General features: G+C 49.4%; 2 protein-coding genes across 3 annotated transcripts in view; both read left to right on the top strand.

The window, feature by feature from the left end:
- Window positions 1-494: 494 nt before the first annotated feature.
- Eif3k (eukaryotic translation initiation factor 3 subunit K) lies at window positions 495-10,610 on the top strand. Its single transcript, XM_050118942.1, has 8 exons — window positions 495-658; window positions 1,553-1,651; window positions 4,268-4,388; window positions 5,449-5,523; window positions 7,157-7,223; window positions 7,827-7,904; window positions 9,335-9,460; window positions 10,543-10,610. The coding sequence occupies exons 1-8, from the start codon at window positions 600-602 to the stop codon at window positions 10,572-10,574; spliced, it is 657 nt and encodes a 218-aa protein (XP_049974899.1). The 5' UTR covers window positions 495-599; the 3' UTR covers window positions 10,575-10,610.
- Window positions 10,611-16,643: 6,033 nt separating this feature from the next.
- Actn4 (actinin alpha 4) overlaps window positions 16,644-23,847 on the top strand; it is a 65,092-nt gene continuing 57,888 nt past the window's right edge. Inside the window, exon 1 of one of the 2 annotated variants that reach the window (XM_050118939.1) lies at window positions 16,644-17,041. In XM_050118939.1, the coding sequence (XP_049974896.1) occupies window positions 16,880-17,041 (162 nt within the window). In that variant the 5' untranslated portion in view covers window positions 16,644-16,879. The remainder of the gene's footprint in view (window positions 17,042-23,847) is intronic. The other variant, XM_050118938.1, reaches the window with a different exon arrangement.

Here is a 23,847-nt window from a genome sequence, read left to right as displayed (position 1 = left end):
AGTGCCACGCCAGGTGCATGAGCCATTCGCCTCCCCAGCGAACAGGGTGACATCACAGACCAAGGACTTAATAGTGAGGAAGTGAGCGTACTGGATACTGTTTCAGGGGCAAGAAGGGCTTCAGAGAGCACTTCGCACCGGAATGAACGCAAAGAGAAAACCGCTGCAGCCTTCGCGCGGTTAGACGCGTTTATGGCTACGCATGCGTCCAGAGAACTCCGGCGTCTTTCGTGTCTACCTCCGGCGCATGCGCGTCCGGAGCTTCTGCACAAGGTTTGCAGCGGCCCGGGAAAAGCTTAGCTCCGCCTCCCGGCGCCTGCGTAATAAGGCAGACTAAACCTTTTCTCACGCTGTTGGTCCCATTCAAGTGAGACCAATGCACACGCAAAAAAATGACGACTGCTGGGAAGAAGTCACGTGGTAGCCGGAAAGCTGGGGCGGCTGCCGGAAGTTCCTTTCCCTTCGCCTTTCCTGTAGGAGCTCGAGCGTGGGGATGACGTAGTTTCCTCTTCCTGCACGTTTTTTCTTCCGGCCCTCGAGTACCGTGCACTGGGCCTGGTGTTCGACTCCGGCTGGGGCTGCGGAAGGCGACAGTGATCATGGCGATGTTTGAGCAGATGAGAGCGAACGTGGGCAAGTTGCTCAAGGGTATCGACAGGTCTGAGCTCGGCTGGAGGGCGCTCTCTGGCCAAGCGGGGTGGAGAAGATGGGGAGCCAGCCAGGGGTGGCCAGGGCTCTATGCTCATCCAGAGTGGTGTTTCTCCAGGTTTCCCTCCGTCCCTTGGCTTTCCTTTTTACCGCCGCCCAAGACTCTCAGCGTCATTTAGTCTCTTAGTCTCTCACTTCTTCGCTCTTGTCAACCATCAAACATAAGGTTCACTGCTATCTACTCGGCCAGTGGGAACCGGAGGTGATGGAGACACCCACGGGTCCTGCTTTCCTGGACTTAGGTTCTCGTTCCAGCCGGGCTACAACACCTTTCAATAGTGACAACAAGGACAGATCAGGGCCAGGCCAGGGCAAGTCACGTGTAGTCCTAGGCAGGAGAGAATAGAACTGGGTCGGAAGGGGATCCAAGAGGATGCCAGTAGATGCTCAGGAAGGCACATATACAGGCTGCGGAGACTAGCTGAGGTTGGAGGTATCCTGCCTGGCTCCAGTAGGGCTACTGGAAAATGCACAGTTGGTCAGCTCTCTGGGTAGATCTAATGGATGGTACTAACTTTATTATTTATTGTAAAATCGAACGAATGTAGGTTTATTAAAAGGCTAATAAAGGGAGGAATACCCCAGGGCCACATTTAAAGCTGTAGAATGGGAGAGTGACCTTCACGTTAACGAATTACAGTGGCAGCCCCTTAGCCCTCTGTTTACCCATCGCTGTCTGTCTGTTTGGTTGTCTCCCGCTTCCTTTTGAGACAGGTTCTCACCATACATCTCAGACTAACTCAGGCTTGCAGTCCTGCCCGTCCTATCTGTGTGTCTCCCCCCCCCCCCATGAAAGGCATGCGGTGCCATGCCAGGCCACTCACCCATCATGATTCCCTTCCAGGTACAATCCTGAGAACTTGGCGACCCTGGAACGGTATGTGGAGACACAGGCCAAGGAGAATGCCTATGATCTGGAGGCCAACCTGGCTGTCCTGAAATTGTGAGTGTCTGTCCTCTCCCACCCTCATGCCAGCAGCAGGATGCCACTCTGGGTAGGGAACTGGGTGCCTACGTGCCCGGGGCAAGCTGCAGGATGTGGCTGCTCTTTTGGTGTGTAAGCTAGGAAGCTAAGCAAGTCAGGGCAGGGTTTTTTTTTTTTGTTGTTGTTGTTGTTCCTTTTGTTTTTAATTAACTACAAAATATACAAGCTCATCTTTTAAAACAGTTCTATTGCTTGACAAAATACTGTAAACGAACAACCATGTTGCTGGTGCCGCTGGCCCTCTGCCGCATGCTCTGCCCTATCAGACCCCCACCTTAGGTTACCACTGTCGAGCTCTAAGGCCTGGCTTCAGGTATTTGCATCAAAATCAGCTTAGCTCGGGCTCTTTGCTATGAGCTCGGCTGTAATCACGTAACTCAAGCTCTGTTCTAGCATCTTCCTGTCAGCACTGGGTTAGAGCCCTTTGTCTTCTCCCATTTTTATGTGTGTGTGCGCGCGCATGTGCATGTCTGTGGGAAGAATGTGCGTGTGCACATGCATGTGATACCCCGAAGTTGATGTCAGGAGTCATCTTCAGTCGCTCTTTTGCCTTACTTCTTGAGTCAGTGTCCTAGTGAACCCCGCATCACTGAACCAGTTCCTCTTCGCTAACCAGCTTGCTCCTGGAATCTGCTGTTTTCACCTTCAGAGGCTGGAATTGCAGACAAGTTTCTATGCCTCCCTGGCTTAAGTGTTTTTTTCATTCCTTTTTCTTACGAGTGTGAGTGCAGCAAGTGTGGAGGTCTGAGGACAACTTGGAGCAGTCAGTTCTTGCTTTACATCTTTTTTGTGTGTTTGGTTTTGGGGACAGGGTCTCTACATATCCCTGGCTGTCCTGGAACTCCCTCTGTAGAGCAGGCTGACCTCAAACTCACAGAGGTCCACCTGCCTCTACCTCCTGAGTGCTGGGATTAAAGACGTGTGCTACCTTGCCTGTCACTTTCCACCTTCTGGAGTTTCTGCCTTTGAAGGCTACCTGGCCTCTGGCCTCCATACTTCTAGAAGACTGTTCTTACCTGACTACAGGAGTTCTGGGATTACGAATATACCCACTACAGCCCATCTTTATGGGTTCAGGAGTTTGAACTTGGGTCATCGAGGAGTTTACACAATAAGTGTTTTTACTGACTAAGCCATCTCTCTGCCCCCTTTTCTAGTTTGGTTTTTATATTTTTAGGCAGGGTCCTATAGCTCCCACTGGCCTTAAACTTGCTATCAAGATGACCTTGAACTCATTCTCCCAAGTGCAGGGATTAAGAACTTGTCTGGCACAGCTTCCCCCTAGACCCACCCAGCGTTTTACCATATAGCTCAGGTTGGCCTTAAACTCCTGGGGTCTCCCCTCAGGCTAACAAGTACAGTGGATACTTTCCTGGTACACTACCCCCTGTATGACTTAGTTTATTTTGGTATCTTGGTTTTTGGGTCAAGGTCTCTTGGCTCTGGACTTGCTGTGTAGACCAGGCTGGCCTTGAACTCAGAGGTCCCCCTACCTCTGCTGATGGTGTGCCCTGGTTGATGTGCTTTAGCTTTTGCAGCTGTGCAGTGGAGATGTTTGCTGGCGGTGCTGGCTGCTCCTTGAGTGCTCACTGTGCTAGCCTGTATTACAGGCTGTGTGTCTTGTGGGAAAGTCTGAATGTAGGTGGCCTGGTCTAACCTTATTCCTTTGTGAGTTTGTGACAGTGTCTACCCTTTTTGGTGGCTGTGAAGATTAACTGTTTTCCTGTCCAGAGCAGGGCAATTAAGTTTACATAGAAGATACAGTTGGTGTTGGAGCCCACACAATTCCTAGCTTCCAAACTCCAGACTAGAACAGCAGCTCCCTGGCGATTTCTCAGAACATTAGGAAAGAACCTTTCCTCAAGACCCATTAATACCTCTTTTGGGTATATATCCAAAGGATGCTCAATCATGCCACGAGGACATGTTCTCAACTATGTTCATAGCAGCTTTGTTTGTCATAGCCAAAACCTGGAAACAACCTAAATGCCCCTTGATCGAAGAATGGATAAGAAAAATGTGGTACATTTACACAGTGGAGTACTACAAAGCAGGAAAAAAAATGACAGCTTGAAATTTTGCAGGAAAATGGATGGAGCTAGAAAACATTATTTTGAGTGAGGTAACACAGAAAGATAATTATCACATATACTCACTCATAGGTGGTTTTTAAACATAAAGCAAAGAAAGCAAGCTTACAAACCACAGTCCCAGAGAACTTAGAGAACAATGCGGACACTAAGAAAGACTTACATAGATCTAATCTACATGGGAAGTAGAAAGTAGAAAAAGACAAAATCTCCTGATTTTGGGAGCATGGGGACCTTGGGGGAGGATTGAAGTGGGGAGGGGAGCAGAGAAAAATGTACAGCTCAATAAATATCAATTTAAAAAGAACAGCAGCTCCCTGCCTGTCTGTCATGGCATTCAAGGACTATCATTTTATCCATTTGTATAAATAAGCCCAGATTGGCTTCAAAGTTGTGATCTGCCTGGGTGCTGGGATTGCAGGCACATGCCACTATGGCTGGCTTTGCGAGGTGCCACCATTGTTATGTCTCTTGTTCTTCTCAGGTACCAGTTCAACCCGGCCTTCTTTCAGACCACGGTCACTGCCCAGATTCTGCTGAAAGCCCTCACCAACCTGCCCCACACCGACTTCACCTTGTGTAAATGTATGATCGACCAGGCACATGTATCCTTCCTTCCAGCGGCTGGGAAGCGGGGTAGGTGGAGGGATCTGGGCATACCTCCAAACAACCAGTGCCCGCTCTGGACTCGGCTTGACGCTGGGTCAGCCTCAGGTGCTGGTGGTACTCGTGTGTCTCACATAATGCGGGTCTGAGGACAACTTGGAATAGTCAGTTCTCCCTTCCACCGTGGGCTCCAAGAATTTGGGTGATGCTGTATGGCACTCATGTGTCTCTGAGTGTATGTGGATTCGAAGGACAATTAAGAGTAGGCCGCTGTGGGTTTTGGGGATTTGGTTCGTTAGACTTGTACCCAGCATTTTTACCTGCTGGACCATCTCTTTTTGTTTGCTTTTTTGAGACAGGCTTTCTCTGTGTGGCAGTCTTGGCTGTCCTGGAACTCGCTGTGTAGACCAGGCTGGCCTTGAACTGAGAGTTGCCTGGCTCTGCCTCCCTAATGCTGGGATTAAAGGCGTGCACCACCACCAACTGGCACCTGCTAGACCATCCTGCTCGTTCAGAATCTATCTACTTTTATTCATGCATTTATTTTGAGGGTCTTGACTGTATGACCCTAGCTGGCCTAGAACTTGCTGTGTAGACCAGGCTGTGCTTGAACTCCCAGAGATCTGCTGCTGCTTCTGTCTCTCAGGTGGTGGGTATTTTTGTGATGTTGAGGATGGAACCCAAACCCTCACACGTGAGGCAAGTACACAAGCATTGAAGCACATCCCTATCCTAATTCCCAGTTCTTTTTCTGTTTTAAATATTTATTTATTTATTATGTATACAATATTCTGTCTGTGTGCATGTCTGCAGGCCAGAAGAGGGCACCAGACCTCTTTATAGATTGTTGTGAGCCACCATGTGGCTGCCGGGAATTGAACTCAGGACCTTTGGAAGAGCAGGCAATGCTCTTAACCACTGAGCCATCTCTCCAGCCCCCTCTTTTTCTGTTTTAAAAAAATGGCAGCTAGGAGAAGATGAGTGAAGAGGGGTGGGCTAGATCCACACCGTAGCCTCCACAGGTTTCCGCATTGATTCCTTAATGTGTCCTGATGCCAGCAAGAAGAGCGGCCCATCCGACAGATCTTGTACCTTGGGGACCTGCTGGAGACGTGCCACTTTCAAGCCTTCTGGGTAATGTCCTTTGGGTGCTGGAGTACTTGCCTCGCATGTGGGAAGCCTTGGGTGCCATCCCCACCCAGTTCTTCATAAACCAGGCATGTTAGAGCATGTCTGCAATTCTAGAAGGTGGGGGCAGTAGAGTCATCCTCGGCTGCACGGAGACTTTGAGGCCAGCCTGAGCTATGTGAGAACCTGTCATGCAAAACATGCAAAAACAGTGGTGCCTGCTTAGTCCCAGGCTCTGTCCTCTCTCCCCATCTTCACATAGAGCCAGGACTGGCAGATAAGCCCTTGCGCCCATGTGGCTCGGTCTGACCCTGACCCTGTCTCCTTGTCCTGTGCTGTCAGGTGGAAAACTCTGCTCATCTGCTCTGAGCACTCTGTCTGTCCAGCCTTCACATGGGCAGCTGCCCAGGGAATGCTAACCCAGGCGGGTGGCCCTTGCCTGAAGTGCCTTTTTCTTTCTTTCTTTCTTTCTTTCTTTCTTTCTTTCTTTCTTTCTTTCTTTCTTTCTTTCTTTTTTTTCCTTTTTGAGATAGTGTAGTTTTGGAGCCTGTCCTGGAACTAGCTCTTGTAGACCAGGCTGGCCTCGAACTCACAGAGACCCACCTGCCTCTGCCTCCGGGTGCTGGGATTAAAGGCGTGCACCACCACCAGAAGTACAGTTCTTAGGAGGCTGAGGATAGAGTTCCAGGCCAGGGACTGGAGAGATGGCTCAGCAGTTAAGCTCTTCCTCACAGCTATCTGTAACTCCAGCTCCAGGGGTTCCTGCATGCTCTTCTGGCCATGCACATGGTGCATAGATGTACATGCAGGCAAAATACCCATACACATAAAATAATATATCATATATAAGGTTTTTTTAATTAAAGAAAAGGGGTACTGGAGAGATAGCTCAGAGGTTAAGAGTACTGCCTGCTCTTCCAAAGATCCTGAGTTCAATTCCCAGCAACCACACAGTGACTCACAACCTTCTGTAATGATATCTGTAATGCCCTCCTCTGGCCACAAGCACACATGCAGGCAGAACACTATATACATAAGTATATACATAAGACATATATATAAATAAGTCTTTAAAAAATAACATGGTAGGTGTTGTTGCAAAGGATCAGAATGTGGTTCCCAGCATCCTTGTTGGGCAGCCTCTTCTGGCCACCAGGCACTCACCCACAGTTGCTCATACTCACATACAGACCCACATATACACGAATAAGAATAAAGTGCTACCTTCTGACATAGCCCTTTAGAGAAAGAGTTGGGGTCAGCTTTTGCTACATAGTAAAAAAAAAAAAATGGGAGAGGAGGGAAAAAAATAAAAGCCCACAGTTCTCATGGGCCTCCAGCCTGCCGGGGTCGGCAGTGAGCATGTGTGTTTCTACAGCCCTTCCTTGAACAGCTGAGAAGTGATTGAGGCCTTGCTCTGCTCCATCCAAGGCAAGGCTATAGAAATATCAGACAATTGCAGACATTACCACCATACCCAGCAATAGATTTGCTTATTTGTTAAATTTTGAGACAGTTAACCTAGACTGGCCTGGAACTTGAGGTCCTCCTGCCCCAGCCTCCAGAACATCAGCACTCTGGCTGATGAATGCAGATAGCACTGTTGGCGTTAATACTGTGGGTGTCATTTCTTTTGCAGCAAGCCCTGGACGAGAACATGGACCTCTTGGAAGGCATAACTGGCTTTGAAGACTCTGTCCGAAAATGTGAGTCTTCCTGAGTCTGGGTTCCTGAGGGACTTGGTCAGCAAGGTCCTAAGAAATGGTCTTTCTTCACTGTTCCAGAGTCAGTGGATGAAGCAGGCTGAAGCCTCTTGTAGCAGCCAGCTTTATTAAGAGTATCCGACAGTTTATATTTTGAAGGTTAAGAAGAATCATATGAGCAAAGTTCACATGAGTTCAAGCCGCTGGGAAGCATTTTTTTGTTTATTGCTTTGTTGTTGATTGTTTTGAGGCATGGTTTCCTCTGTAACCTTGACTGTTCTGGAACTAGTTCTCTATAGGCCAGGCTGGCCCCAAGCTCAGCTCACCTGCCTCTGCCTTCTGAGTTAAAGGCCCTTGCCACCGCTTCTGCCTTGGGAAACATTTTTTTGAATAATAAATGTAAGCAGCTATGTGTCATCTGAAACAAACCCCCTCTTATGTACTCGGCATAAAAGCACATTCCAAGAACATCCCATGTTTAGAAGGAACAGAAACGAAGGTCACGATCCAATTTTCCTGGAGTTTTCTCATAAGCACTCAGAATTCCGCACAGCTCCATTCTTAGCCTGTGTTCCGACAGTCTCTCACAGTCTTTGTCTTCCACAGTTATCTGCCATGTGGTGGGCATCACGTACCAGCACATCGACCGCTGGCTGCTTGCTGAGATGCTTGGAGATCTGACTGGTGAGGCCTGGTGGTGTTTGTGTCAGTCTGCAAAGGTGCAGGTGGTTGGGGCATGGGAGCTCAGCCAGCTCAGGGGACTCCATCACGCAATTTCTAGGGCATTACTTGGTCCAGAGAAGGGCTAAGGGTTTGGAATAGGATGTCCCTCTAAATCGCTGAGTTGAATACAGCTAGAGCCATAAAGTGAGACCCTCGCTCAAAAACGAGGTGCTGCTCCCATCAGGTGTGTCCACCTGTAATCCCAGTGATTGGAAGCTGGGGCAAGAGGATTGTCAAGTTGCAGACAAGCATGGGCCTTAGGGTAAGATATTTGAATGTCAGCTGTGTCAGACAATGGTCCTGATGCTGACCGTGGTTGTGACTACAAAAGCTCAGATCTTTTTCTTAGATGGAGCAAAATGGACAAGATGTTTGCATCTTGTAGTAACTGGTGCTGCCAAGGGTAGTGAGGCTACTTTAGAGGGACAGCATTTGGCAGGGGCCCCAGTGTCTTGAGGTGGTCACTCTGTCATGTGTGCTGTGGAAGCAGAGCGGCATGATTCAGGCAGCTGCCCTTGCAGTCTTGTGAGACTTCCAGTGGCCTTTGCTCTGGAGTGACAGTGAGCACGGGTGGGCCTTGGTCGGATTGACTTCAAAGTTCCCTCCAAACCAAAATCATTTTCAAAAAGAAGCATGGGAGCTGGAGAGGGTCCTGCAGTTGCTGCTCAATCTCAAAGATAGTTTTGAGAACCATGGTGGGTGGTTCACAAGCACCAAGAAATTCTATGTTCTCTCGAACCCTGTGTCCATTCACACTTGCACACATAAATACAATTGGCTGGAGAGATGGCTCAGCCGTTAAGAACACTGGCTGCTCTTCCAGATGTTCTGAGTTCATTATAGATGGCTCACAGCCATGTATAATGAGATCTGGTGCCCTCTTCTGGTGTGCAAGCAGGACACTGTATACATCAATAAATAAGTCTTTTAAAAAAATAGAATGAAATAGAAAGGAGCACTAAGGGAAACTGAGCCTGGAGTCACACACTTTATAATCCCAATACTTGGGAGAGAGGCAGGAGGATTAGCAGTTTAAGTCTTCCTCAGCCACATGGTGAGTTCCAAGCCACCTTGGGCAACAAGAAACTACTTCTCAAAAATGAAACAGGTGGCGCAGGCCTTTAATCCCAGCAGTTGGGAAGCAGAGGCCGTGGATTTTTGCCCGTTCGAGGTCAGCCTGGTCTACAGAGTTCCAGGAGAATTTTAAAAGGGTGGGGGCTAGTAGCACCCCCTGGTGGCCAAGTGCAGAATGAGCCTCCTGAAGGCACGAGTTGCCTAGAGGCCAAAGGGGGGCCTAGGTTGGCAAACCCTGACTACCCTGCCTCCAAAACCTCTGGGATTAGATAGACTTCAGGCTACCAACACCTCCACCCTGCCCATGTCACCTTTAGACAACCAGCTTAAGGTATGGATGAGCAAGTATGGCTGGAGCGCCGACGAGTCGGGGCAGATCTTCATCTGCAGCCAGGAAGAGAGCATTAAGCCCAAGAACATCGTGGAGAAGATCGACTTTGACAGTGAGTGGCCTGGGGCCTTGGACTGGGAGCTGCGGTACTCTCATCAGAGCAGAGCACGGGGTGGACCCTTCCTTCCTGGCCTGCATCTGCATCCAAGGAGATCCAGTTATGGGTGCTGGGTGGCCTTCTCTGTCTCTAGCTCTTTCTAGGACCTAGAGGGGCCTGGCAGGGTGTATCCCTTCCCTGCTTCACCTGTGCCAGGCTAGTCTTACTTCTCTGTGCCTCAGTTTCCTATTTTAAAAAGGCAAGTGACGCTAACAATTATGATGGAGCCTGTGGTTCTTCGTGTATGAGTCATTTGGTCCTACCATAAGGTAGTTTGCTCACTGTAACTTGGAACTAATAGAAATGGCATGGTGCCTACCCCCTGGAAGGGTCCGCGTGAAGGGGGGTTAAGTTGTTGGGGCACGTAGCCCAGGGTCAGGAGCAGAGCTCAATGAATGTCAGTGACCTCTGTCACCATTGCACTGAGTAAACAGACCAACCCAGAGAGAACAAAAGCAGGTGTGGCTTGCGGCTCCTGTCTTTAGTCTCAGCTCCCAGGAGGTAGAAGGCCAGCCTAGGCTACCTAGCAAACTGCTGTCTTTAAGCGACTGGGCAGTTAGCTAGGTGTCCTGCCTCACTCTTCTGTCAGGGGAGGAAATGCCGTGAAAGGAGGACAGGTTCCCTCCCCATTCTCCCAACTCCGGCTGTAGTGATGGGCGCCAGGGAGCTAGTAGCCAAGTTGGGCAGCAGAGAGCTGTGTCGTTTCCACATGGGGCACCCTCACTGCTACAGGCAGTGCTCACCATGTTTGTCTCAGAGTTCCATAGAAGGTTCTGTCTGCAGGCCAGTGAAACTGTCTGCCTGGTAACTTGTGAAAGTAACCAGAACAATGCACACCATACTTAGTACCAGGTGTGTTCAAGCTCTTCATGTAGTCTATAATCCTATAAGAGAGATGCTTTTTACAGATGGGGAAACTGAGGCACAGACTATTAAGAACCACTAAGCTATAGCACCAAACTGCCTGAAGGCCGTAGACTCCCTGGGAGGTGGCTCCTCCTCTTCCCAAATTGACCTGGGTTTCTCCTTCTCAACAGGTGTGTCCAGCATCATGGCCTCCTCCCAGTAACTGTGTGTGCCTTTAATAAAGACTTGTTCACTCCTCCCTGCTGTCTCCTGCCTCTGCCCTCAGAGAGCCAACTTGTGGCCTGAGCTGAGGCCTTTCCCCTCCACCTCCTCCTCTGCCCCACCCTATAGCCTTTTCCTGCCCCTCCTTCCTGACTGAGTCAGCCCAGGATGAGCCAGGATGGTGAACAGCTTGGGGAGTTGCCACCCTGGGGCCCTGGGCTCTTGAGGGAGCAGAGATTGGGCTGTGTCTTTAACACGTCATTGGTGCCCTCATCTAGAAAGGAGAGAGTATGGCACTTCCTCAACTGGTGGGGTGGAGTTGGAGGTGGCATCTGGCCAGTGCCCTCCTGGGAGTGGTGGCCTGCCAGTCCCAACACTTGGGAGGTACAGGCAGGAAGATCAGGGGTTAAAACTACTCTTAGCTACATCAGACCCTGTCTTTAAAAGCAGGTGGAAGGGATCGGTCAATAAACTGCTGCTCAAATAAGATGTACATACCTGTATAACCCCACACTGGGGGCCTCACGGGGTTCACAGAGGCTGGGTGGCTGCCTGTCGGATTTGTTAGGGCTATAGCTTAGTTCCGATTTGTTCAGTCCCGTGTCACAAAGAGCACACCTGTAATCCCCGCCCTTGGGAGGCTGATCTCCATGTATGCACATCTGCCACACTTAGAGCTTTAAGTAGTTTGCTCCTGTTCCTCTAACAGCCTTTCACCTGTTTCTTTCAGTAATCCAAAACTCCCTGATTCACCAGAGAAAGGAATCGGGAGTCAGCGTTCACTTGGCAGTGGAGTCTGTCACCAAGGTTGTTGGCTGGCCTCTGCTGTTCTGGTCAGAGAGGTTACCAGACTGCCTGCCGAGTCAGCGTCTCCCTGCCACCCAATCCAGGTCACACCCAAGGCATTCCAGGTGTTCTGGCCAGGTGACCTTGAGCAGAGTCAGGGTGAAGTCACTAGAGATAAGTGACCCTGTAAATGTTCTGCCTTGGCCACTCCCATCTCCCTTGGGGCCCCCATCTGTCACACCAGTGAGTGGGTTGATTGCCTATTCAACCTCCCCTGTTGCCTGCAGTCACACAACATTCCTAAGAGGATCCTATCTTCGTGAACCAGGGTGGGGCACACACCCTTTGCTCTGGTCTCCGGACCCCACGAGCAAGCACCAGGAACTAGAACTCCCTAACTCTGGGGACGGAACAATAACTTCTGTTGGGAAGTCAGCCTGAGGTGCTGCCGGCCATGGTGGGGGTGGGGGGGTAGGCCTGGTATGCTGGCCCCCCTGCCAACTGTCTTGTAGAAATGACCTTTGTCCTTTGGCAGCCTTGTCTTTCCCTGCTTTCAGTCTGGCTGACATTAGTCCATTCCTGACTGACTTACTGGCTAGAGAATGTGAGTGAGTGCACATGTACACACACACACACACACCCTTCAAGCTGCTCCCAGGGCCACCATGACACTCCACTGTCTGCTCCTGTCCTGGGAGGCAGTCTTCTCGGTAGATTTCTCTTACAGTGTTAACAAGGGACAGGGGCCAGCCATGGTTTCCTGGTATTCTGGAGACTGAGGCAGGAGGACTACTTGGAACTTAAGATCGGGCCCAGCTACAGGGAGACTTTGGGTTGTGGAACGCTGACTAACAGGCATACCAGCCATTGCTGTCTTAAAGTCTGGAGTAGTTTTGTGCTGGTCATGGTGCATACTATAATCCCAGCACTCGGGGGACAGAGGCAGGTGCATCTGTGTTCCAGGCCAGCCAGGGGTACATGGCAAGATCCTGTCTCAAAGAAAAATGTGTTGGAGAGATACCACAGTGATCACAGGTACTCACCACTCTTGTAGAGAACCTGGGTCCAGTTGTTAGAACCCACGCTATAGTCCACAGTCCTCTAGTTCCAGGGCATCTGCACTCTTCTGTCCTCAGGGTACCTGGGTGCGTCACCCTCAACATAGAACCAGCTGTGCTTATTTGAGACCCGCAGAGGGCTGCTGGCCAATGACACCCACTTCGAGAGTCCTAGGCCAAGCAGGAGCGCTACACATACATCCTCAAATAGTGAGTTTGATGTCAAAATGGGCTACTAGAGACCCTACCTTTAAATAAAAATTAGCCTTTTCCCTGGAGTCCTTATTTTAGTAAAGGTCTCACACTTTGTTCAGATCCCAAATCTAGGAGGTCACCCTGATTTTCTCAACAAAGTTAAAATATTTCGAATTTTTTTGTGCTTATTTTGGTGTAGTGTACACTCCACCTGTGGAGGTCAGGAATGCTTCTACTGTGTAGGATCTGGAGATAAAACTCCAATCATTAGGTGTGCTGCATAGCTTAATGTCAACAGATGCTAAAGTCATCTGAGGGGAAGGAACTTCAATTAAGAAAATGCCTCCAGGGGCTGGAGAGATGACTCAGAGGTTAACAGCACTGACTGCTTTTCCAGAGGTCCTGAGTTCAATTCCCGGCAACCACATGGTGGCTCACAACCATCTGTAATGAGATCTGGTGCCCTCTTCTGATGTGCAGGAAAGCATGCTGTATATAATAAACCTTTAAAAAAAAAAAAAAAGAAAGAAAGAAAATGCCTCCAGTTGGGTGGTGGTGGCTCACGCCTTTAATTCCAGCACTCAGGAGGCTGAGGCAGGCGGATCTCTGTGAGTATGAAGCCACCCTAGTCTACAAAAGATAGTTCCATGATGTGCTGCAAAGCTAAAGAGAAACCCCATGGGGGTGGGAGGGGAGCAAAATGCCTCTATAGGGTTAGGCTGGGCTGGGCTGTGGGCAAGCCTGCTGGCCATATCCTAACTAGTGATTGATGGGAGGACACAGCCCCTTGTTGTTGGGGCCGTTCCTGAGCTGATGGTCCTGGGTTCTATAAGAAAGCAGTCTGAACTAGCCACTAGGAGCAAATCAGTAAGCAGCACCCATCCATCAGCTCCTGACTCTAGGTTCCTACCCTGTTTGAGTTCCTGTCCTGGCCTCTTTGAAGAGTGTAAGCCAAATAAAACTCATGCCTCCCAAACTTGTTATTTGGTCCTGGTGTTTCCTTGCAGCAAGAGAAACCCTAAGACATTAGACTTGGCGTTAACTTTACCGGCCGAGCTGTCTCCCAGCCCCTAATTGCAGCAGTGTTTAGGTCTTGTTTTGTTAAACAAGGTCTCCTTGTAACCCAGACTGACCTTGAACTAGAAGATCCTCCTGAGTGTACACCTGAGTTACACACCTGGTTTTCAGTCCATTCATTCATAAATTCACTCCGGATCAGTAAGATTCCTCTGGGTACCAGACACTGCTTTAGAGGCCAGGGCTAGAACAGAATCTGAAGCAAAGGTCCCCTTCCCTCCCTTGTGGGTTGCTATTTTGGGGAAAGAAACAGCCAAGACAGAACAGCAATCAATCAACAGTGAAAAGTATTATGGACAAAGGTGCAGGAGGCAGTTCTTGTTTAGCGGACTTCTGAATGCAACTTAAGCACCTCCGGTTAGGCAAGCATTCAACCTGTATGTAGGCCATGCCCCCAGGCCCTCACCGGTGGATTCTAGCTAAGCCCTTTACCTCTGAGCCATGCTCCCAAACCCTCACTACTGGATTCTAGGCTCTACCAGCTGAGGCACACCCCCAATTCCTCTCTGGTGAGCTCCAACAAAACACTCCTCCACTCCTCCAACCCACAAAGCTATTTTCTATAAAGCGGTCAGGGACGGGCTCTTGGAAGAGCAGAGATCTGCAGAAGAGGAGGCTGTGAGTCATGGAGATTCGGAATGTGGGGAAAGTACAGCAGACAGACAACACGGTACTGTGTGCAAAGGCCTTGCAAGCTTAGGAGCTTTCGGTCAGGAGGCAGGAGCGAGGAGGCCAGCAAGCTAGGGAGAGAGTGGAAGGTAGGCTAAGAGGAAAACCAGGACCCAGATGTGGAGGACCCTCTGGGTCTGAAACCCCAGAACCTTCCCCCATAGTAAATAGAAACTCTTACTATTTTAAAGCCTACGCTGGCATGAGAACCAAATTTCCACACATAAGAAAACGTGAAGGTTGAGTGGTAGTGGCACGTACCTTTAACCCCAACACTCAGGAGGCAGAGGCTGGCCTCTGTGAAGCAGAACTCTGAGTTCAAGGCCAGCCTGGTCCACAGAACAAGTTTCAGGGCAGCCAGGATTACACAGAGAAGCCCTGCCTCAAAGAAAAAAAAAACGTGGCGTGGAAACCATCATGTCAAGTGAAATCCTCCAGACTCAGACAAATGTGTGTTTTCTAGAGGAGGGGGAGGCCTGGCCGTACAGTCAGTGTTCCCAGCTACCCTGGGGGCTGCAACAGGATTATCCCAAGGCCCAGGCCAATGTGAGTAATTTAGTGAGACTCTGCCTCAAAATACAAAGGAAAAAAAAAGAGCTGGAGATAAGGTTCCATTGGCAGAGGGCTCATCTGGCAGGTCCTAACTTTAATATCCAGTACAGGGGGAAAAAAAAAAGATTCTGCAAGAGAAGGGGGTAGCAAGCCACGTGGCCCAGTCTGAAGGTCCAAGGCAGGATTCCCAGGACTCCAGTGGTAGAAGCCAAGGACAAACTCTGTCTGACGTCCACGTGTGTCACGCGCACTCCTGCCCCCCCCACACACAATAAATAAATGTAAATTAAAAAAAACCAAACAGCTGGGCGGTGGTGGCACGCCTTTAATTCCAGTACTAGGGAGGCAGAGGCAGCCAGATCTTTGTGACTTCAAGGCCAGTCTGGTCTACTAGAATTAGTTCCAGGAGAGGCACCAAAAACTACAGGGAAACCCTGTCTCGAAAAACTAAAACAAAACAAATAAAAACAGACAACAGCAACAAACTGGGGCTGGAGGGAGAAGAAAGTGGGAGGCAGAGAGAAGGCTGCTGGTGTGATGGCCACTTTTGAAGAAACCCTGTAGAGAGAAGATGAAGCCAGCATCTGCGAGGAGGAAGCTTGAAACTGTGTTTAAAGATGGAGGTGACCTGGACAACAAATCCGATTTCAGACGCCTGTTAATGAGGCACTATTCTTTTCCCGTGTGTGCTTCTTTTCTTTCTTTTTTGCTTTTTGGTTTTTTAGAGATAAGGTTCCTCTTTGTAGCGCTGGCTTTCCTGGAACTCAATCTGTAGACCAGGCTGGCTTTGTGTGCTGGGTTTAAAGGAGTGCACCACCAAGCCTAGTTTCCAGGTTTCTTACTATTGCCCATCTCCACTACAAGGTTAGTCATTTGATAATTGATTAGGCTTTTGTTTCTGTTCCTAGTAGGCCAGCGCCTGCACATTGTAGGTGTTTAGTGTTCGTTGAGTGAGGACAGACAAGTCCAAAAAGATCCTCTGCTTTCCCAGCTACTGTTTATCTCTCTATTCCAATCTAACCCAGCTCCATGTATATCTTGTGAATCCTTCGAGTTTTCTTTAAATATAATTTTCCATGAACCTACCCTGAAGTCTTTATAGTCCAGTCAGTCTCTCTCTCTCTCTCTCTCTCTCTCTCTCTCTCTCTCTCTCTCTCNTCTCTCTCTCTCTCTCTCTCTCTCTCTCTCTCTCTCTCTCTCTCTCTCTCTCTCTCTCTCTCTCTCTCTCTCATAAAGTCCTCATATAGTCCAGGCCAGATTCAAACTTCCTGTATGCCAAGTCTGACATACAGGTATTTGTCCCCAGGCCTAGCTTTAAGCTCAACCATTTATTTGATTTGAGATAGGGGCCTCCCATATAACTAACCTAGGCTGGCCCCAAGCATGCTATATCTATCCTTCAGTCTCAGCGGCCTGAGACCAGAGGCCCCATGTACCACAATGCAGGGATTCTAGACGATAGTTTCATGAGGAGCTTTTTGACTTCTTTAGGGCCGAGGCATAAAACAGGGTTTCGCACACAGTAGGCAGCCAATAAATTTTGATTACGTCTGAATGGCTGAATGGGAACACGTTCCACCCCGAAACAGGTTAAAGCCGGACGACGAGCCCCGCCTTATGAATCATTCATGACTTGGGCTCCGCCCACCCTAGAATGCCGCGCGCGGCGGGGGGCCGCAGACGCGCGCGTTCACGCGAGAGGCGCCTGGGCTCCCACGCTAGGCGGGCAGCCGGAGGTGTGTTCTACGCAGGCGCCGAACGTCTGGTGTCGGGCACGGCTCCTCAGGTGCGCGCGCGCGGGAGGGCGGCGGCGGCGGCTCAGTGCGCAGGCGTCGCGAGCGTAGCGCGCAGGCGTCAGTCTTGGGCGGGCTGAAAGCTGCTGAAGCGGCGGCTGAGTCGGAGGCTCCGGCATAGGGGCGGGAGCTGAGGCGGGAGCGGACCGGCTGGCGGGCTAGCGAGAGGCGGCGGTATGGTGGACTACCACGCGGCGAACCAGGCGTACCAGTACGGCCCGAGCAGCGGCGGCAATGGCGCGGGCGGCGGCGGCAGCATGGGCGACTACATGGCCCAGGAGGATGACTGGGACCGGGACCTGCTGTTGGACCCGGCCTGGGAGAAGCAGCAGCGCAAGGTGCGCGGCCCCGCGGGCCGGGCTGGGTGGCGTCCTGCGGGGGAGGGAGTACGGGGAGGCACTGGATGGGGGGGGGGGTCCTGAGAACAGTTGGCGGGACCGGGAAGGGATTTGGAGTCCCGCAGAGGGGTAGCAGAGGTTGAGGAAGCAGTTGGCAGTCTGGAGGGGAAAAAAAAAAAAAGTGGAGGCTAGGTATGAGATCCGGGAAACCTGTCGAAGGCTGTGGAAGGCTGGGCGGGGAACTGGGGCAACTGAGGTGATGATCGTGCGATTGAAATAGAACTGGGTTTTAAGGCGGAATTGCAGGGTTAGAGGAAGGATTGGGAGGGCCCAGGCAAGCAACGGGGTCCGGGAAGGGAATTGGGGAGCCTGGATAGTACCTGGGGGTTTTTAGAACCCCGGGGTGGAAGAGATGGTCTGGAGGTCAGAGAATCAGAGATTGGAATTGCGGAAGCCTTTGTGTGTGTATGTGAGTTCTAGAAGAGATGGAGAATCAGGGAAGGTGAAGAAGGGGGGCTAAGGAGTCTGGCTAGGGATCGTAAGATGGTCTGATGGGACTAGGGGTCTGAGAAGATCGGGTTTGTTTATTTTTCAGTGGGGCCTAGGCACGAGATGTTTGTGAAGGGGGTGAGATTTACAGAGGGTGCCCTGTTGTAAAGGGAAGAGAAGGTTGGACGGTAAAGAAGTGGAATTGATGGAGAGGCCCAACAGTGTTTGTGGGTGCTTTGAAGGGTGAGGTGGTGAAACAGGAAGGAGTTCCAGGCACACGAGGGAAATGTAGTCCGGTAAGGGTGAGAGTGGAGGGAGACAGTGAAAGCTGGAATGCAGGATGAGGGAAGGGGGTTAGTTTGGGAAAATGGCCCTGGACTCTACGGAGCCTGAGAAAGGGGTTGTTTCGTTCAAGAAGGACGAAGTGAGTGCTCAGGGAGAGTAGTGGCTTCGGGTGGGAAGGGGGGTCAGGTAAGGGACTGCTAGGCAGTGTTTTCTGACGATACTGTGAGGTGAGGCAGTGTAGAAGAGCAGCCACAGTGGCAAAGCGGAGGTCAGAGTAGGAGGCCATGGGTGGTGATGGGGACAGGGTCTAAAGTGGTTGAGAGGGGAGCTCTGGTAAGAGAGGGTGTGAACGTCTGCAGGCAGAGCTAAAGAAGGGTGTGTTGAGTGGGTGAGAGTGTGGGGGGGTTCGCGAGCGTGTGACGAGGGTGGGAGGTAGTTGAAATTAGAAGCGATTTAATGCATTCTAGAGTTTTAGACTTTCCAGATTTGTAACGTTCTGATGGGCACTGTGGTTTTGACAAGACCCTTGATCTCTTAGGGCAATGTTGTAAAATGGGAGAGGATCAGAAAGGTCCTCTTGGTGACTTTGCAAAGGGGATCTGCAAGAAATTTGGACTTTGGGAGCTGGGAGCGGGACCCTGAGGATGTGGGAGAGAGCCGGTTTGGTGAAATTTCCCGGACCTCCCTGTGGGCAACTCTAGGGAGTTGGTGCTCTGTGACTGGGCAGCCTGAGCTGGGGCCTAGTGTAACTTTGGCTCGATCACCAATGTCAGCTTGAATGTTCTGAGCAGTCGTAACGGGTGGCAGGTAGCATTGGTGTTGGTGTCTTACACCTTTTTACCTAATGGAGTGGGTGTGTTGCTAGCTGGTGAATGAATACATTTTGAAAGGAAGGGGAGATCTAGTCTGGACCCCAACAATAATTATTGCCTGAGGCCATACCGGATTGGAAAAGATTGAAAGTGGCCGAAAGACTTTGAAAGTTGGAAGGAAACTGGATCACAGCATCGGCTTTGAGAATGTCTTGGATCTTTTCTAGTGTTTAAGAAAATGTGTGCCGCCATCCCTCCACCCCTTTTTTTTCTTAGATGCTAGAAGGGCACCCTCCTTTCACATCTTCCACCAACCTTTGGTGCTTCTGTCTTTCTATCCCACTCTTAAGGGAACCCGTATGGTGAGGCTGGTGTGTACTCAGGCCCTGGTGGGAACCAGAACTCACCAGAACCCGTTGCTGCCCGTTGCTACCCGTGTCATTCTCACCTGTTCCTTCCTGGTTCCTTCCTTCCCATCCAGGAAAGGTGGAAGACAAGGGTGGCTTATACCATCCTCTGCCTGCAGTTGCTTCAGCGCTCTGTAAGGGCCTGGCTCTAGTGAGCTTGCTTTATAACTGCAACAAATATTTACACTTAGCTGTCCTTTAGGGAAAAGTATTGCTTCACCTCTGCACCCTGGCCTGCACGGGTGCAGTGGGGGGAGGAGTCTGGAAAGGAATCTATCAGTAGGTGCGTTTTTTTTTCCTTCCTTCAAGAGCCTCCAACCCAACCCCCAGTAAGATGGCTAGGACTTTCCTTTTTTGTTTTGTGGCTGTGCCTTTCCCATGATCCTGTACAACCTTTGTGAGTGTGAATGACAGAAAATTGACAGTCCTGGCCATACCTGTCCACACACTCAAACTCTGTGACTGCAGCAGCTGAAGCAGGAGTTGGCCCAGGTCAAGAATGTGTCTGTAAGCCATTGCTCTGAATCCTAGGGGCCCCCATACCCATGGCGTTATCAGTATGGAGGTTATGCAGCAGGTGTTCCTTGGCAGCTATGAACACTCTGGATGGACGGGACTAATATTGTTGGGTGGCAGTGGAGCACGCCTTTCCTTTAATCCCAACAGTGGCAGGAGGATCTCTTGAGTTTGTGGCCAGCCTGGTCTACAGAACAAGTTACAGGATAGGCTCCAAAGCTACAGTGAAACTCTGTCTTGGTCCCCTGCCAACTAACAACAGCAAAAAGGATTTAAGAAGGTTTTAGTATTACTGTTTTAGTCTATAGGTTTATGTTCAGGCCGTCCCTGAATCCCGGGCTCAGGTGATCCATTTGCCTCGTTCTCCTGAGTAGCTTGGAACTATAGGCCTTTAAGCAAACCCTTGAGCAATCAAGAGTCCTTAGTTCCCTTTCCTAGTTTGTCCCGTTCAGGTACTGGTCATCCTTAGGATTGTGTGGCTGTAGACCTGTCCTCACATGTCTTCAGTAACATCCCCTGCTCCTGTGGAAGGCTGAGTTCTCTTGAGAGTTACCCCCAAACCTCTCCCTACAGTAAGAGGAAACGCCTTGTTCTGAGCTTGAGTGTTCACTGGCACACCATTGTTTACGGACCTCAGGGTTAGACCCTGACCTTTGGCTCAGCCTGTATTAAATGTGAGTTAATTATTTGAAAGTTCTGATAGTGTTTTTTTTTTTTTTTTTTATAAGCCAGCCCCCGGCATTTTTTCTTTTAGACCCCACAGTAGCCATCTGGTATTTTGCTCCATTGCTCTGATTGTTCCTCTCCAAGGAGCTGGCTAAGACTAACAGCTCCTTAGCAGCTTTTGAAATTGAATAACATACTTAACAACAACAAAAAAAGTAGCCAAACTGGGTTGTCCTCTGGAAACAAGAGTAAGTATGTGATCTGGGTGAATATATGTGCTGTGTGCCCTCTTGGGAGAAGAGAGAGGAGGAAGTGCCTCAGCAGCCAGCATCCTGTTCCTCCCATCCTGCTGGAAAATGTGTGTTCTCCTGTAAGCCCAGCACTCAGGATCTTGAGTCAGACAGATCTCAAGTTCAGGGCCTACCAGCATGGGCAATAAATATGGTATGACCCTAGTTCAGAAGACAAGAAAAAAGCCAGACAGTGGTTGCACACACTTTTAATCCTAGCACTCAGGAGGCAAAGGCAAGTGGATGGATCTCTGTGAGTTTCAGGTCGTCAGTCTGGTCTACAAGAGTGAGTTCCAGGGCAGGCTACAAAGCTACAGAAAAATCCTGTCCTCCCAAAACAAAACAAAATAAAGACAAGAAAAAATATGAAAAGTTTCTGAAAGGGTAGGCTTCTTCTTAGTTGAGAGTTGAGATGTGGTTGTGGCCCGGGGTGGCGTCTACCACTTTACTAATCCTAGGCAGTCTAGGGTGTGGCCCAGGGGTTGCCTTTTACCTTTTGCAACACCCTCTCTGGTTCCAGCTTCTGAGACCAACTGGGAGGCTTCTTTGGCAGCGGGACTGACTCATTCTCCAGTTAGAAGGCATGCTAAAAGCTTTCATTTAGTGGCAGCCAATTGCTTGGCCTTGTAGGGAAAGTTGGGTGAAAGTGTTAGTGGGCAAAAGCAACCCAGGAGAATCACAGCACTTGCTTGTGAGTCCAGGATTCAGAATGCTGAAGCAGGAGGATCATTAGAGTTGGAGGCCAGCTTGGGTGACTGAATGTATTCAAGGCAAGCCTGGGTTATTTAGAAAGACTCTAGCTGGGCATGGAGGCAGAGTCTGGAGGATTATAGACGAGTTCAAGGCCAGTCTACAAAGAGTTTCGGTTCTGTTAGGGCTACATAACAAAATCCTGTCTTAAAGAAAAAGAAAAAAAATTATCAAAAAGCCCACCAGGAAGTGAGGCTGTGATACTTGTCTTCCCATCCAAGGGGGAGGCTAGCAGGGAGATCAGCTAAAATACATCCTTGCATCTAACATAGTCACTTATCACCTGGCAGGGGAGCAGGGCCTTTAGTCTTAGATTCCAAGTCTAAACCTAACAAGCAGGTAAGGACAGTTTTGCCATTTCAATATACACTCAATTCATGGCCAACTTTGGCCAGACAGCGACCTTTCCAGAGTTAAGTGAGTGTGTAGTACAGGTTATCTGGCAGTGCTGTCTAGCAGATGACAGCCAGGAGGAGGGAGCCAAAAAAGCATCAGTTTGGGAAGGCCCAAGGAATTTGAGAGGCTGTTGAGATGAACACTCTAGGCTTTTGTCATCTGATTTATAGTGTGCTGGGAATTGCACAAGCCTTTGACCAGATCTCTTTTTTTTTTTTTTTAAATTGTTTTGCTGCTGCTCCTGCTGGTACATTGAAGGGGAGAAAATAAGCCAACATCCGTTTGCTGTAGTCCCACTTACTCATTCAAGTGTCTGAATAGCCAGAATATCAAGATGCTGATCTCCCGGTCCTGCCTGCTTGTGTGTCCCAACTCAGTGTCCACCTGCTTATTCTTGTTTCCTTTGTTCTCCGTGTCCCTGTTCTCAGCACTCAGCTCCTGTCCCTCAGTTTCCTTCCGTCCCCTTTATTTATGTGTTTAGTCTTACAGAATAATAAGAACACTCACATTACCTTGTTAAAGATTTTTTTCTCTACCTTTCTCATGGAAATGAGAGGCTAGTGATAATAGCAAGTTGGCGATTCAGTGGATAAGGTAACTGAAACACTGACCTATTAAAGCCCCGATGGAGGCAGATACAAAGCCATGGTCCCTGGACTAGTGAAAGAAGTCTTTATTACCTGGGTAGTTCGAGAGCTCAAGTTGGTTGAAACATCAAAGCAGAGTTATAAGGAAATGTAGTTACAGTGTTGGCAGTGTAGACGGGTAGCTTTGTTATAAAGTATCTGAAAGTGGCAGGGCAGCACTTAACACCACTTCAAGAAGGTTCACGAGGGACATTTTAGCCTATTGCCCAGGTATCTGGAGTCTAAATTCAATGAGTCAAAGAGAAACAGTATTTTTCAATTGTAACCTCTTTTTTTAAAGAGGAGGTGGGGCAGACTGTCTGGGAGGGAGGGGCTCTCTGACAGAAAGTGCCATCTCTATAATGAACAAACCTGGTGCCCTGATCTGAGTGCTTGAGGAGTTTGAGCCCAGGAGCAATCTCCCATGGATTAGAAAAGTCCCTGAGACACTTATTTTAATGTTGTGCACCCCACTCCGCCCCCTTTGGCTGTTTTTTTTTTTTAAACATCCTTCTCTTTCTTGTAAACAGAGGCATTAACTTGGATTGTCCGCAGAAAGTCCTCAGAAGCTGGTCGATGGAGACCCATGGCCTTTTTCTTAGCTATGATGTATTGAATGTTACCTGAAAGGCTACTGACTGACCTTACTAGGGACTTGCTACTTACCACCTGTTGTGCTTGCTCCTGTGTTTTTGGAAGGACCTTTCCCACCCACACATTCTTTAACCAATAGCTGGGGAGTGGGGGGGTACAGACTGACTGACCCTATAGTCTCTGCAGTTATCTCAGTCTCCTAAACAATTCCATATCCATCTTTACCTTATGTACTTAGTAAGTATTTTAAAGTCAACTTGAACTTTTTTAGGCTTTAAAAAAAATTGAGCCGATTGGTGATGGCAAACGTCTTTATCCCAGCACTTGGGAGGCCAGAGGCAGGCTGATCTCTTGAGTTTGAGGCCAGCCTGGTCTACAGAGTGTGTTCTAGTGCTACACAGAGAAACCCTGTCTTGAAAACCTAAATAAGTAAAAAAAGGATAAATTGAAAACTGGAAGTGATGGCGCTGCCTGTAATCCCAGTACTGGGAGGCAGAGGCAAAGGGAGAAAGAGTTGAAAGTCATCCTCAGGTGCATGCTGAGTTTATGGCCAACCTGGGCTACATGAGACACTTTAAATTTTCTTGAGACAGGGTCTAACCATGCAGCTCCAGGTGGGCTGAATTCCCAGAGATCCATTGTCTCTGCCTCCTAAGAGCTAGGATTAGCGGTGTGCACCACCATGCTTGAGACTTTTTCCCAAGCATTTAAAAACCCTATTTTAAAAAAGAGGGAAATCAGTGTGGTATCTGACAGATTTGGTTTCCCAGGCACTAAATAAAGGAAACCGTAAAAAAAAAAAAAATCATGAAGAACAAAAGAACGTTAGGTTCAGCGAGGTGCGGCCAGAGACTCTGGTCCAAGGTCAGCTCCCTTTGTTCAGAGGGTACCTGCTAGCAGGTATTGAAGACTCCTGCACAACAGACCTTCTCTGAAGTCACCAGGTTAACTGGTGACTTGAAGGGAGTAATCTCC

This window comes from Alexandromys fortis, unplaced genomic scaffold (assembly GCF_014885135.2).
Source record: "Alexandromys fortis isolate MF-2015 unplaced genomic scaffold, M_Fortis_MF-2015_v1.1 scaffold_140, whole genome shotgun sequence".
Lineage (NCBI taxonomy): Eukaryota > Metazoa > Chordata > Mammalia > Rodentia > Cricetidae > Alexandromys > Alexandromys fortis.
Note: the sequence above shows the minus strand (reverse complement) of the source record. Positions and strands in the feature narration are given on the sequence as shown.

What these genes read in the sequence shown, in the direction of transcription:
- Eif3k (XM_050118942.1), top strand. Translation starts at nt 600, where the DNA reads ATGGCGATGTTTGAGCAGATGAGAGCGAACGTGGGCAAGTTGCTCAAG. An exon ending in GCCACTTTCAAGCCTTCTGG is followed by an intron (nt 5,524 to 7,156) that starts GTAATGTCCTTT and finishes TTTCTTTTGCAG; the next exon opens with CAAGCCCTGGACGAGAACAT. An exon ending in TGAAGACTCTGTCCGAAAAT is followed by an intron (nt 7,224 to 7,826) that starts GTGAGTCTTCCT and finishes TGTCTTCCACAG; the next exon opens with TTATCTGCCATGTGGTGGGC.